Source organism: Vigna unguiculata, chromosome 3, assembly GCF_004118075.2.
Source record: "Vigna unguiculata cultivar IT97K-499-35 chromosome 3, ASM411807v1, whole genome shotgun sequence".
NCBI classification, from domain to species: domain Eukaryota; kingdom Viridiplantae; phylum Streptophyta; class Magnoliopsida; order Fabales; family Fabaceae; genus Vigna; species Vigna unguiculata.
Genome location: NC_040281.1, coordinates 19,714,104 through 19,729,846, shown reverse-complemented (window position 1 = coordinate 19,729,846; position 15,743 = coordinate 19,714,104). Strand labels below are relative to the sequence as shown.

Here is a 15,743-nt window from a genome sequence, read left to right as displayed (position 1 = left end):
AAGTATTTTTCCCTTGTTGTTATCCCCATATGTAATAAATCCTTGTTCCTTTCTTTTAAAGTTCTTAAACTTCCTTCTATCTCCAGTCATGTGCCTTGAACAACCACTGTCAAGATACCACATTGATTTCCTAGATTTAGAAGTCATCTGCAAAATAAGGAAACAATTCATTTAGGTCCCCAACAACTTGTTTGGGTACTTGGGGTTAGAATAAAAACATCTACCTATGAACAAGCACCCAATGATACTTCCCATTTGGAACACCAAAATGTTTAATATTGCATTTATTTCAAGTATGACCCTTTTTCATGCAATAAAAACAAGTAGCAGTATATGCATATGCATTCATAGTGTAAGAAGTTCCTTTTTCTACCCAAACCCTATGAGTTCTTTTAGTTTTATTTTTCTTATTATAATTATGAGCATGCTCTATCTTATTTGGATTTTTCTTAAGATCAAATTTTTCATAGTTATTATTTTCCAAAGCATCTTCAAGATGTTTCTCCAAAATACATATATCAAACATGTAGCTTTTACAGGAAGCACATTCAACAGTTTCTTTTTCTTTGTTTTCTAATATTGAGCAGTATCCAATTTACTAGATTTAACAAGTAATTGTTGAAATGCATCATAAAGATCATCATAGTTATTTTCATTGCAAGTAGAATTTACCTCACTGTCAGAATCATCATGAATAACTATCAAACAGAGATTTGCTTCTTCATTATCAGAATCGCTAGAATTTGATGTGCTTGAGGCATTGTCTTCCCATGCTATGTATGCCTTCTTTTTAAAGAATTTTTTGCCCTTCTTTTCTTCACTCTTCTTTGAATTTGGGCAATCAGCCTTGACGTGTCCAGACTCTCCACATCCTTAGCACTTGAAATTTGAGGATGATCCTTGATTCTCCTTCTTGTTGTTCTTGAATTGATTTTTACCTTTGGCCTTCATGAATTTTTTAAACTTCTTAATCATGAGACTAACATTCTCATCGTCATCTGAATCTTTCTTCTTCCTATTGCTTTTTGCCTTTAACCACTTCAGTTTTGAAAGCAATGTTCTTCTTTCTTCCAATATCTTCTTCTTCATTTAATCTGCTCACTTCAAGCTCATGCTCCCTTAGATTTCCAAATAGAGCCACCATCGTCATCGGTTCAAGATTTTATGACTTCGTGATGGTCGTCACCTTTGGCTACCAAGTCATGTTCAAGGATTTAAGAATTTTTATATTTAATTCATCAAGGTCAAAAGTTTTACCTAGACCTATCAGATGATTGACGATGTGTGTGAATCATTTCTGCATATCCTAGAAGGTTTCTCCTTGTTGCATCCGAAATATTTCATATTCTTGGATTAAGAAGTTCTTGCGTGCCCTTTTCACGTCGTCTGTTCCTTCATGAGTCACATGCTAGATTTCCCACATATCTCGTGCACTGGTGTAGACTGAGATCATGTAAAACTCATCAAGGGTTAAAGTATATGAAATTATATTTCTACCTTTGACATCATACTGAGCTCGTCTATTTTCGTCTACAATCCATTGCGAGAATGACTTTGGTTCCTGCACATCATTTATAACATTAACAGGAACAAATGGTCCATCTAACATTGCATCCCAAATACCTCTATCAATAGATTCCAGAAAAATTTGCATCCTAACTCTCCATAAAGGATAATTTTCACCAATAAAAAGAGGAGGTCTCTTGATAGACGCACCCTCAGCAAAAGTTTGATTTTGTCCAATCATTTTTGAAAATTTGAATAACTATTAAAGCAAGCTTTGATACCAATTGTTGATATCGCGTAGCGGAATGTTTGGCGTTTGGACAAAAACCAAAAGGGGAGGGGGGCTGAATTGGTTTTAGGTAATACAATTAATACTTTAAAATTTTTACGAAATTTTACCGATTAAATTAAATTTCAATTCCTTTAAAAGCAATAGTAGATGAAATAAAGAGATAAAGAGGAGGAAATGACACAATTATTTATACTGGTTTAGATCAAAAGATCCTATGTCTAGTTGTTAATCTCTTCAAATAAAGAGATTAACTCAATCACTAACAAAAAATCAGATTACAATCAGATAACAAGGTAATAGGGAAAGAAAACACCTCTCTTGAAGCCACAAGAGATGAACCACCTTTCTCTGAATCATATAGAGAACCTGACCTAGCTTTCCTAGCAACAGCAACAACACTCAATCTTCTAGAAAACCTTCTCAGGAAAAGTTATCGCTCTACCCACACTAGGTTTTTCAAAGCTCTTTTGAGAACACTCAAAGAACTCTCTTTGCAGTCACAACACTTAGCACTCTAGTTTCTCAAAAAGGTATGTTCGAAGTTGAACTGCAGTTCCTTAAATAGGGTTTTCAAAAATTAGGTTAAAAACTGAAACGTCATGTTCCAACTGCCAAGAATAATCGATTATCACTAAGGATAATCGATTATTCTAGTAGGTTTTCTGAAAAACAAATTTTGAACAGGATAATCGATTATTCCAGGAGATAATCGATTATTCTAGTAGGATTTTTAAAAATAAAAGTTTTGCACAGATAATCGATTATCATTAGTGATAATCGATTATCATTAGTGATAATCGATTATCACTGTAGTTTTTCTAAAAATAAGAAACCTTTAGAGAGACGAATGAAATGTTGTTGATTCTAAGTTTAATTAAACTATTCTACAACACACTTATTTTATTTTACAAGATAACATTTAAACATTTGAACATTTTGTCTTCATTCTTGCTTGATCATCATTCATTTCTTGATCATCATTCAAAATCAATGGGCTTCCTTCTTTTTCCCAACAATCTCCCCCTTTTTATGATGATCAAAATATGTTTAAAGTATTGTTGCTTCCTGCAATTTAGAAACTTACAAAGAGAATGGTTAAGATAAAATAATGTCTTCTTTTAAACTTATTTAATATGGGATCATATCTTAATTACGTATATTTTTTATTTATTTTATTGTTAATTTATCTTTAAATCTTTGAACTCAAAAAGTAGTTACTAAAATTTGTAAATTAAAAGAAATAAACAATAATTTTTTATAAGGATAATTATATTGCATTTATAATAATAATAATAATTATTATTATATTACTATAGTTGTATTATTATTATTGTTATTATCACGGGATATTATTGTAGTGATATTGTTATTACTATTGTTATTAGTATTTTTATCACTACGTGATATTATTATAGTGATATTATTATTATTATTATTACTATTATTATTACTACTATTATTATACTTAGACACACATTTTATTTTTGTTTACACTACAAAAAACATGTAAATACCGACGTTTATTTTTGTAATTTACGTCATTTTTAATTGTCGTTATTTGCTTGAGTGACAGTTTCCTGAAATGTCGTAATTCTTGCCGTCACAAAATATAATATGGTGGTTATAGATGAATCGCCGCAACAACCGTCATTTTATACAACGTATAAAGTGGCGATTTAAAGAGGCAAAAAGCGTAAGTTAAAACTGACGTCATATTTTTACTGAATGACAAATATAATGTGAAGAACGACGCTTTAAACTAACACTATTATAATTATATTATGACATTTTTAAATGTCACCAATTTAATTAATTACACTTAATTCTGAGATTAATTACGTCATTAACAAATGTATTAAGTGATGTAATTTTAATATTTAATTATTTATTCTTTTTTAATATTTCTCATACTTTCATAATTTGATAAAATTATTTTTCTATAATAATTTAAAATATATAAAAAATTATAGCACTATTAAATAGAAATTGATAAACTAAATTGATTCGTTGTCAATATAACATAACTACACCAAAGTACCAATTCAAGCATTTGAAAAAAAAAGAAAACAACATTAAGAGTACCAAAATATTCAAGCATCTAAGAAAAAAGACATTAAAAGTCCTAAGTCTAAGGTGTTTTGCTTCCACCACATGCGGAGATGGCACACCACTTTCAATATCTGGTGCCTGCAATGAAGAAATAATTTAGCATATATGAGTAAGTGAAATTGAAATAAATTATGAGATCCATACAATAAGTTTAAGTAATTTACTAATGTATTCATTGTGTTATTTGTGCTTGTAAATTCTTTACACTAATGTTTTCCCAAGTAAGCTTAAAATGTATTATCTGTGAGAATGTTTTTCGTGAGTTGGGGTGAACCAATAAAAAATATTTTGGGTACTTGATTTATGTTTACTGTATGGTCTAGTCTAGAATTGTGTGAAAAGAGTCTGAGGCTCTATTCAACCCTCCTTCTAGAACCAGTTGTTCTATAAGAAATCACTCCAACCCTTATGTATTGAAATTTATTTCATCATAGATCACAAAATCCTAAGCTTCAAAAGATTTCATTGATTAAATTTGTTAGGTATCTTCCAATTTCTCCTCAAAACTCTCTTTGGCCCATGTCATACTAGCTTCCACATAATTCCAACAGAAATTAAATTTGAAAAATTCATTAGCCTGACTTGGCATAATTCCAACATAAATGACATTTGAAAAGTTGATTAACATTTCTTACTGGTGCCTAAAATAGATGTGTATACTTACGAGGTCAATGGTAAGGGAATTGTTTAGGTAATTGCAGGTGATACTCTTTATCCAAGATGGCATAGTTGTTGAGAACATAAGAGTCTGACGATTTGGAGACAAATTTTGCAAGATGTTCTCCATAACTTATTGAAATCCGACTTGAAGCATCTGATCAGCTTCATCAAGAACAACAAACTTCACATCCTTCAAATTCAGTGCCCTCCTATTGAGAAGATCAATAATTCTACCAGGGGTGCCTACTACAATATCTACACCATAATTAAACTGCCTCATTTGTTGTTAGATAGGACTATTACCGAATCCTACTTCCAACAGAAAAACAAGTAAAATGTACGTATAACTAATATAAAGTACCCATGCTTAGCATTTAGCTGAATAATCCTGTCTAAGATGGGTATCCCAAATGCAAGAGTTTTCCCAATTCCTGTCCTAGCTCGACCAATCATATCACGTCCCTGCATTGCAGGTTCTAGCACAACTCTCTATAACAACAATAAATAATTGAACACCTCAAGATCAGAGATAATAAATTTTGTAAACACGACGTATCTAAATATAAAAATATCCGAACTTAAATCAATTCTTTTCACCATAGGTTTCTAATAATAATACATGAACTCATGCCCAAAGTATAGCAACAAGGGACCTTTGTAAAATTTCTATTAACACACACGTTTGTCTTTTGTTTAAACCAAACTACACCAAATTCAAACAAATTACCTGAATGTAAATCAAATTATTTCTCCATGATGGCAATAATAATAATAATAATAATAATAATAAATTCAAACAAATTACCTGAATGTAAATCAAATTATTATTATTATTATTATTATTATTATTATTATTATAAATTTGAGTGTTCATTGTACAAGAAGTGCATGTTCAAGAGTCATTTGACATACCATACCAAATTAAATACATTTGTCTCTATATCAAATTCATATATCCAGAAATAAAATGTCTTTGTCTAAATAATTGATCATATAATGTCCTCCTCAATATCAAAAGTTTTATCTCTCTAAATTTTATTAGATATAATAAATTACTCATTATTAGATAGTTTCGTACCATAACATGCAAGCACACAACGACTTCATAAATGACGGTTCCTTATTTATCAACACATGACCAGTTTCAAGCTATTTACCATTTCCCTTCTCCCAACTACCAATCAAATACGAACCTTACAACATTAATTAACGAAGCTAAAAAACTAAAACCAGAAAAAATTACAAATTGTAAAGAAAAGTGAAAACAACAGTAAATCGACGTTTACTTGAATAAGAAACTTAGTTCCGACGAGTCGAAGCTTTAGCGGTCGGAGTTCGAATGGAGGGGTGTAGTTGCGCGACGATTACGAACCCAGTCGCTGTGGCTGGTGCGGTGGTGGCAAGTCGCGCTGTCTCGAACGTGCTGGAGAAATAGAGGAGGAGACATTGTTAACGCTAGAGTAGTAGTGCTTCACGCGTGGCGGAGCGAAGGGCGATGGCGTCGCCGGTGAGGCCTCCGGCGGGTGCCGGTGTCATTGGTGGTGGCTAGAAGGTGAACGCATGTTTCAGGGGTTGGATTGGTGTTGTTGGTGTCAAGAAGAAGAGACTACCGAGAAGGAAAGAGCGAAGTCGAAACAGCGTCGCCGACGTTGGCCTTGGCTGGCCATGAGGGCAACGACGTCAGCGATTGCGGCTCCATAGGTCCGACAACGTGGAGGCTCGACAGGGGCTGCAGTTGCTCGAGTCTGGAAGAGGCAATAGAGAAGGGGCTGTCTTGGTGAAGTGAGCTTAATTAGGGTTAGAGAAAGAGGCGAAACGAAGAGAGGGAAAATGACTTTGGAAAATGATTTAGGGTGAAGTGACTTTGGAAAGTTAAGAAAATATTAAATTGTTGAGTGGGAAAATGAAACAGAAAAGAGAGAGGGAACAAAGTTTTTTTTTTAAAAAAAAGGGGTATGACAAAAGTGGTACAATAAATAATTTCATAAAATTATAAAAATAATGTTTCACATAAAGTGGCATTTCAAAATGACACAATTTTAAATAATAATATGACAATGTAAAAGATGGTGGTTAGAAACGCCATATTATATATGTACATTATGGCCGTTATCAAATTAAAATATTATACTGCAAAAAGCGACAGTTTTAATTAACCGTCGTATTAAAAACATCGTTATATACATGATTTTTTGTAGTGTTACTACAAAAACATATCTCAATTACTTGCATTCTTCATTTGTTTTGTTGTTGATTTATCTCAACATCGAAATAATTATATGAATTTAAAAGTTAATTATTAAAATTAGTAAAATAATAAAATTAAAAAGTAATTTTTTTATATGATTAATTATTTCACTTTAAAAGTAATAATTAAGAGGATAAATTTAAAAAATGAAAAGAGGACACAAAAAATATGTATTTTTTATATATATAGTTATAAATTATTATTGTTAATATTAGTCTTAGTATTAATATTTATATTAATAGTTTTAGCATAAATATGTTTATTATTATTGATAATGTTGTTATTATTATAAGTATTTTTTTTAATTATAAAAAATGTTATTGTACTACATAATTTTATTAAATAAATTTTAATCTTTTAAAAATTTATAATTTATAATTATTAATAATATTATTTTAGTGTTTTTAATTATTAAATATATATTTTTTAGATTTATTTAAATAAATATAACAATTATTATATTATTATTTTATAAAAAACAAAAAGAAAAAAAGACCTATGCGTATGCACGGGTCAGAGACTAGTAATATTTAGGGATGACAATGCAGACTGGTCCGACTTGTTTAGCCTGACTCGCACATTGCGAGCTGACCCATCCCGTCTGCACAATGTATGCGGACTGCAATCACTAGCTCGTCCCGCACATCATTTGGCTCGTAGGCTCATGCAGACCGTAAGTCAGCCGTACAGACTGCGGGCTTATACAGACTGGACTACTACAAGTCTACAGATTCGCTATCCTGATCCGACTGCATTTTTTTCGCAGGTCTGCGAACTGGTTCGACGAACCAGATCCATATTACCATCCCTAATAATATTTGATATTAAATACAAAATCACTTATATGGATACACCTAACTTATTACCTTGCTAGTAGACGGGTAGAGCCTACAAGCAAAGATCGAATGGGGTTAGTAAAAGTCTGATTCAATAAAAAAAAAGAAATTGTCAAAATAATCCTTATATTTTTTTCCGATAAAATATCATATTTATCGGATCGTGATTTATGAATACAACATCACGAAAGTACACATGCAATATTTTTATATCGTCAGAGGTAAATATTATAATAACTGTAATTAGGAAAATTTCCAAGTTTTAAGTTTTAAAATATCATTTTATGATAACTCCCGTAATGGTTGACTGTCATGACAATTTGTTTAATTATTTTAATAACCCTTATGCAGATGTTATCAATTTTCATTTTTAAGTTTAACATATTTAGAGGTTATATTACATATTCTTTCTTAAAAAGCATATTTGACAATATCTTCCTCACTCAAAGTTCTAGAAGTTCTAGTTGCTCATTCATTCATTTAAATAATTATTTTGATTTTATAATACTTAATCTTGTCTATGGAAAATAAATATAAATATTTTTTTATAAATAACAATATCATTTATATAATATTTGATATTAAGTACGAAATCACTTATATGATACACCTAACTTATTAGCTTGCGAGTAGAACCTAACTTATTAGCTTGTGAGTAGAGGGGTAGAGCCTACAAGCAAAGATTGAGTGGGGTTAGCAAAAGTCTGATTCAATAAAATAATATGGGATTGGAGTGTAAGGTGTTTATACATTTTTTATTAATTAATCAATAAATTAAACTAAGTTAAATTTAATCTATTTACCGAAAAGTTAACTCAGTTTATTTAGATCTGATTGACTCAGATTTCATTTTGGGGATTGTGATTTAATGAACACTATTGTTTCGATTTTACTGAACCATGTAAATTTATAACAAATAACTGTAATTTTTAATTGAAGATTATAATTATAGTTTTACACAAGAAAATAGGTTATGTAATAATCAATATAACATTTTTTAGTTTCTTAAAGAAGAAAAGTATAATAATTATAGTTAAATATTAGAAATTATTTACGTTTTATAAAACGGTAATTACCATTTATTCGCATCCCAACAATATTGAGGAAAATGATCGAAACCACATAAGCTCACTCCGGAAGAGATGCATCTTTGTGGTCTCCACAATTGTCTGAAACACATTGAAGATGAAGTGTGCAACTGATAGCAGAAAAAGAAACAGAGCAAGTAACAGAAGCAGAAGAAGATAGCATAAGATCCGAAAGCATATGAAAAAATAAATAAAACGAGAAGAAAAGAGAGAAGTACAATGTATAGAAAGTTGCTTCTTACATTCATTTTCGTGATTATCCTCCTTCTTTCGTACTCAATTTTCATAGGCAACGTCGATGTTCGATCTTATTTCTTCCCTCACTTAAAGTTATCCACGTCTGCACCCGCTCCATGTGCACCTGATTCATCTCTTCGGGTCTTCATGTACGATCTCCCTCGCCGCTTCAACATTGGCATGATTGACCGCCGCAATACGGCGGAGACACCCGTCACCGTGGACAACTGGCCATCGTGGCCCGCCAATTGGGGGCTGAAGAAGCAGCACAGCGTTGAGTACTGGATGATGGGGTCGCTCCTCCACGAAGTCGAGGGCAGAGAAGTGGTTAGGGTTTCGGATCCGGAACTCGCCAATGCCTTCTTCGTGCCGTTCTTCTCTTCGCTCAGTTTCAACACGCACGGCCACACCATGAAGGACCCCGCCACGGAGACGGATCATCAATTGCAGGTGCTTCGCCATCTTTCTTTTCTTGGTAGTTGATTTGTGAATCGCTGAAATGCAATGTGATGTGAATTGCTCTCCTTTTTTCATAATGCGATTAATATGATGACTTGAAGATTCACTGTACATGATATTTGTCAAACGACATTAGTGCTGAAAATTATAAGAATTTGATGAATTAGTGTTCAGAACTAGTCTAGGAATGATGAATATCCGAATGAACGTTTTTATTGTCTGAGAATTTTACTTGCAGGAGGAGAATTAGAGTGTAAATTTGGAAAATGTGACTATATGATTTATTTATTTTATTCTCCTATAGGCAATGGTCGTGATGAGGGGTGAGAAATAGCTCCAATAGTCAATCTCGTGAAATCCGTTGTGTCTGCATAATGAACTTTGGTGTCAGTTCTGATACATGCGTCTAAATTGGGGTTGATGTAGTGCCAAAAGATTCTCAAAGCTAGGCCGTATGTGTCAGGTTGATGCTGTTAGGCTAGCACACTTGGCGTTATTCTTAATGGTAGATTTGAGTCTTCAAAAGAGTGGCGCAACATAAGAGCGGAATGCTCCAACTGTTTATATGTTAAGATTATTGTCTCTTTTGAGTTGTTTTATGGTTGATATGTAATATATATTATTTATGTTACATAGTTTCTTGCCATGCCTGCATTGTAACTTTTTTTGAAATATTGGGTGTTGTACTTGTTTCTGTGCGTCACAGTTTGTGTTACAAGTCTCTGTTGTTAATATTGGACAATGCTTGTTTCTGGTTTCAGATTGATTTAATGAAATTCTTAAAGGAATCCAAATACTGGCAGAGGTCTGGAGGTAGAGACCATGTATTTCCTGTCACACACCCCAATGCCTTTAGGTTCCTACGAGATCAGTTGAATGATTCTATTCAGGTTGTTGTGGATTTTGGTCGCTACCCTAAGCGCATGTCTAATTTGAATAAAGATGTAGTGTCCCCATATGTGCATGTTGTGGAGTCTTTTACAGTAGACGAGCCTCAAGACCCGTATGAGTCTCGCTCCACGCTGCTTTTCTTCCGAGGGAGGACTTACAGGAAAGATGTATGTCTATCTGAGATTTAGTTGAAGGAATAATGTGTTTCTTAATGGGGCAAGGTTCCTGTAAAGTAAGATTGTCTTTAAAGTGGGCAAGTAAGGCCATATCCAGACCCGTGGTTTAATTTAAAGCACATTGTGATCATAAAACACTACAATTTAAAGGTCGATGAACCTGTACTTGCTCACTTTAAAAACAATCCCACTTTAGTGTTGCTTTTTCCTTTAAATTCCATGAATATTGATTTTCTGGTGTGTGTGATGTTTGCAGGAAGGGATTGTCCGTGTTAAACTAGCAAAGATACTTTCTGGTTATGATGATGTTCACTATGAGCGAAGTGTTGCTACAGAAGAAAATATAAAATTGGTAAGCAGTATGGTTGTGTAATTGATCTTTGCTTAATTTTAGTTGGAATATTTGTGGTTGACTGTTTATTTTATATCTACTTTTCTTCTTCATTGTAAGTCAAAGGCTAGGATTCTTTTGAAAAAGCAAAATATATTTCAGATAACTTGCAAAATAGAATTGTGGTTATCGATTTATAAGATCAATTTTACAATTGTATTTGTTTTGTTTTATCATGCAAAAATCATTAACTATATTGTTCCTTTATCCACTGCTTCTTATGCAACAGTCATCTAAAGGGATGCGTTCATCGAAGTTCTGTTTGCATCCAGCAGGAGACACGCCGTCATCTTGTCGGCTTTTTGATGCCATTGTAAGTCACTGTGTTCCTGTCGTTGTTAGTGATCAAATTGAACTCCCATTTGAGGATGAGATTGACTACTCCCAGTTCTCGATTTTCTTCTCTACCAAAGAGGCATTACAGCCTGGCTACATGGTCGATCAACTTCGTAAATTTCCAAAAGAGAAATGGACTGAAATGTGGAAGCAACTAAAAAACGTCTCCCATCATTATGAATTCCAGTACCCTCCTAAAAGAGAAGATGCTGTGAGTATGTTGTGGAGACAGGTCAAGCACAAACTTCCAGGGGTCAGCCTTTCTGTTCATAGAAGCCGGAGGTTAAAAATCCCAGATTGGTTGCTGAGGAAATGATTTCTGGAGCTTTGGTGTTTAATCTTGTACATTCTTCAGTTACAGTGACAATCCCTGAAAGGAGGAACATCATTAATACTTCCACTTAACTGAGCATTTTGAAATTGAGATTTTTGTTTAAGTTTTATTCTGTAATTTGTTTTGGTCTGAGCTTCTAATTTGGTGGACATTTGTCTCATCTCACTTGGGGCTTGATGTTCATGAATATCACCCACTTCCTCGTACGAAAATGTTGAAAATATTTTGGATATTTTCGATTGAAAATGGGCCTTTTACTGGTGCAACAGAAGATATTCTCAGAAGGGGGGAAGATACGGGAGAGGGGGATTTCGATGTTCTCTTTGTCATTCTATCTGTTCACTCATTTATTTTGTTGATCGCCATTCATGCTAAAGAACTTTAGCTAATCCTAAAATTCATAAATTCATTTACTTTTATAATTTGGTTACAAATTTTCCACTTAGAAGTCTATTGATGCAATTTAAATAAGGTATACACACATTTAGGAGTGTTTAGAATCAAATTGATTAAAAAAAAAATCTGAAAATTGATCTTTAACATTGATAATTGATTAAAATTGAACTTTTTTATATCAATTTGGATTTTCTTTTCTAGGACGTAATAATTGATTTTTTTTTTAAAATCAAATTCTTTTTCGATCATTTGGATATTCCTTTCCTAGATGGGAGTGGTTCATTTGTGGATTGACATTTTGAAATCAATCCAAACTGAATTAAAAATAATTATTTGAATATTATTATATTATTTATTATTTTACTCATATGTGAAAGATGAATGTGTTACAGAAAAATTAATATTTATAATTTGATAACTTGGTTTATGTTCATAAATTTGTGATAGATGAGTAATTCAGTATATTATAAGGTGGAAAAAGAGTTATATAGATAATGTAAATATTACATTACATTAAGCTTTGGAAAAAATGCTAAATCAAAATAAAATAGTATTGGAAGGAAAGAATACACATTATTTTTATCTTTTCAGTTTTCTGTAATGAGAGGTAGATTTGAGTTATATAGTATTTATGTTATAATTAATAAATATAAAACAATAATATTATATTTAACATGATAATCAATAATTTTTAAGATTATTGTAAGAGTGAAAGTTTTTAATAATTGAACAAGTTTTTAAAACTCAACGATATTTTCAAGATTAGTATGTGATGGAAAGGTTTTAATTAGGAAGTAAGTTTGAGACTGAACTTAATAATAAATAATTTTAAATATTCTAGAGATAAAAAATTATTTATCAAACATGCATGATAGTTAACATATAATTATTAATTTTTAAGATTATTATATGGATAACAATTTTAATTAGTAGGCAAATAATTCATATTGATGTTTATGTTTTGAATTTTCTACGGTAATTAAGAGAGGTAGATTTTAAAAATTAAATAATATTTATGTTACAATTAATAAATATAAAATAATCAACTGATATGTAACATGATAGTAAATTATTTTTGAAATTGTTTTAAAAATGAAAATTTTAATTATTAAATAAGTTTAAGACTAAAAATGATATATTTTTAAGATTATTTTGTGAATGAAAAGCTTTAATTATTAAGTAAGTTTTACACCGAATTTAATAATGAATAATTTTGAATAATTATATCAATACAAGTTTTAAAAATGAAAATTATTGTTGGAATTAGTATTAAATCTGGTTAGAAAATAGTTGTGTTAGAACTACTACTTATTGTATCTATGAGCTGTATGTAGAAAATTATGTTGGAGTTTTGAAAATAGACATGTCAAAGTGAGCCAATTTGATTCACACAAGTTGGTTCACCACGAGTTGGGTTGAAAATGAGTGAACCCAACACAACTCACTTTTTGGTGAGCCAAAAATTTTTGCAACCCGGTTCAATCCACCACAGGTTAGTGGGTTAAGTGGGTTGGCTCACCAACCCACATTATGTATTTATTTTTAAGTATCCAAATATTTAAATAATTTTTTAAGCAACCCATGAGATGACAATCATAGTAAAATCAAGAACCAATGTTTTCATCATGCTCACCACCAATATATGATGAATTGTTTCCAAGAAAGTGTCCATATAGTCCAAGAAAACATGACTAATATTACACATTTTTTGTCATGCTATTCAACAAAATATAAATATAAAAAGTACACATTTTTGTCATGTTAATTTAGAAAAGATTGTTTATAAGACCGTTGCTTGAGTAATTTACTATAAAGATTATAGTTAAAGATTAAAGTATCAATGTATATAACTTGACAATCAAATTAATTAAACATTCAAAGTATTCAAATATTATTGAGCAACATTCTAACATTTAAAAATATGAAATTGTAAACATATATAATTAGTAGTAGTAAATAATTATTAAAAAAAATTTAAAAAAATTGTAAAAAAATGTTGATGGGTTAAGTGAGTCAACCCACCCTCAATCCGGCTCGAACCCGTGAGTTAAGTGAGTCGGGTTGAATTCAACCCACTTTTGAAAAAACTGAATTTTTCTTAACCCAACCTAGCTCGAACTCGTGGTGAGCCGGGTTGACTCAGGGGTTGAAATTTATTTTGACATCTCTATTTGGAAATATGATTTATGTATTAAATAAGTGCAAGAGAGAGTTTAAATAATGAGTGGAAGACAACTACAACACATATACCTTATTAATACCCTGATGACTATTGAAATTCTTGTAAAAAATGATGTCACACTAGAATCATTTATCCTTGTCAATAATCAATTATCACAAAGGAAAATTGTTTTCTGAACCTAAAACTTTCTGTAATAGTCAATTATTATAAGTAATAATCGATTATGCTAACCTATTTTTGAAATGGGTTTTTCCATAAATGGGCCAAAGTGCATTTTTTTTACTATAAATTGAATAGAGCATGTTTTCAAAACACAAAAGTAAGATTGCAAAAATTAGGTTTTTGACAAGCTTTGGTTAAACTAGTGATGACAAACGCCCCAGTCTTGGCCAAATGCAAACAAGAAGAGTGTTCTTCAACTGTTGAGAGGGCCCAATCTCTTATCTTTTGGGTCAACATTGTTTAAATATTATATTAGAATTTAACTTTTAGGCTTTGTATTTTGGGCCCAATAGAATAAGGTTTTCTTTAGGCCATGTATTGGGTCTTAGAGGAAATTGGCTTTAAAAGTAATTTTGGACCAAAAAGGGGAATTGTGCTAAATGGGCCAAGAGTGGTGCATCTACTCTAGAGAAGCCTAGAAGCTTCTCAAACTTGCTCTCCAAGGATGAGAGTTAGCTTCCCATGGTAAGACAAGTGTGACTTGCTTAGGTGGCAAGTCACACCTCCCACATGCTCCTTTTTGGCTCCAAAATTTAACTTTTTAAACTCCTTTTTTCCTCCACTTTTTGGAGACTCCTTGGTCTCATTTTAGCCTATAAATAGAAGGCTTAAGAGATGTATTTTTGGAGCTTGAAATTGAGTAATGAAGTGATGCCCAAATTTGTGCACAAATCTCTTTTGAGCTCACCTTAGAGTAAACTCTTCTCTAGTTTACTCTAGTCTTCTTCCTTAGGAGTTGGTCTCACCTCTCTTAATAATCCTTTCACCTACACCAAACCAAACACCTTAAGCTTCTTTCCTTCATGCTTCCGCATCCAACACCATCAATGGAGCCTCCATTCTTCATGCAACCTTCACATCTATATAACCTTAGGTATCTTAATGTTAAGTGGGAACTTTCCTTGTGCTTGCTTAACATCACCATAAACCACACTAAATTTCCTTTCAATTAATTGTGCTTTGGTGCTTTTTTAATTTTTGTTTTTGAGTTTAGATTGTTATTTAGATCTTAGCAATGTCTTAGAATCAATTTCCATTGTGTTTCATGATCTTCTTTTGATTCCTTTAGGTTTCCTTCTCCTTTGTGCTTTTTGTTTCCATTAAAATGCAAATAATCAAGCATAGTGTGGTGGTGATTCTGATTTGTGTGGAAACTAGTTGTTGTAAGAGTTATAAAAAGAAAGAAAAATAGCACAAAAAGAATACAATCATGTGCAAAAAAAAAAGAATCAAAAGAAAATACCAAAAGAAAGTGACAAAAGAAGTACACTAGAATCACTACCATCACTTGAGTTTGAGAGCATTATTTTCTTGCATTTACTACTTCCAATTTCTGTCTGACTGCACACTATCTGTATTTGATTTATCATAAAACATTGG

The 15,743-nt window shown here is 31.7% G+C and overlaps 1 protein-coding gene and 1 long non-coding RNA gene across 3 annotated transcripts; one reads left to right on the top strand and one right to left on the bottom strand.

Annotated features, from left to right (window-relative positions):
• Nucleotides 1-3,801: 3,801 nt before the first annotated feature.
• Nucleotides 3,802-6,444, bottom strand: LOC114176006. Its single transcript, XR_003602953.1, has 2 exons — nucleotides 4,572-6,444; nucleotides 3,802-3,985 (listed from the first exon to the last, which is right to left on the bottom strand). It is a non-coding gene; the product is annotated as an uncharacterized LOC114176006 (long non-coding RNA).
• Nucleotides 6,445-8,958: 2,514 nt separating this feature from the next.
• Nucleotides 8,959-11,809, top strand: LOC114175030 (probable arabinosyltransferase ARAD1). Of its 2 annotated transcripts, XM_028059788.1 has the most exons (5): nucleotides 8,959-9,426; nucleotides 10,197-10,493; nucleotides 10,759-10,854; nucleotides 11,123-11,206; nucleotides 11,307-11,672. In XM_028059788.1, exons 1-5 carry the CDS (start codon nucleotides 8,959-8,961, stop codon nucleotides 11,385-11,387), a joined length of 1,026 nt encoding a protein of 341 aa, XP_027915589.1. In that variant the 3' UTR covers nucleotides 11,388-11,672. The 2 variants fall into 2 exon arrangements, with proteins under 2 accessions (XP_027915589.1, XP_027915588.1); XM_028059787.1 differs by having other exon boundaries at nucleotides 11,123-11,809.
• The last annotated feature ends 3,934 nt before the right edge of the window (nucleotides 11,810-15,743 follow it).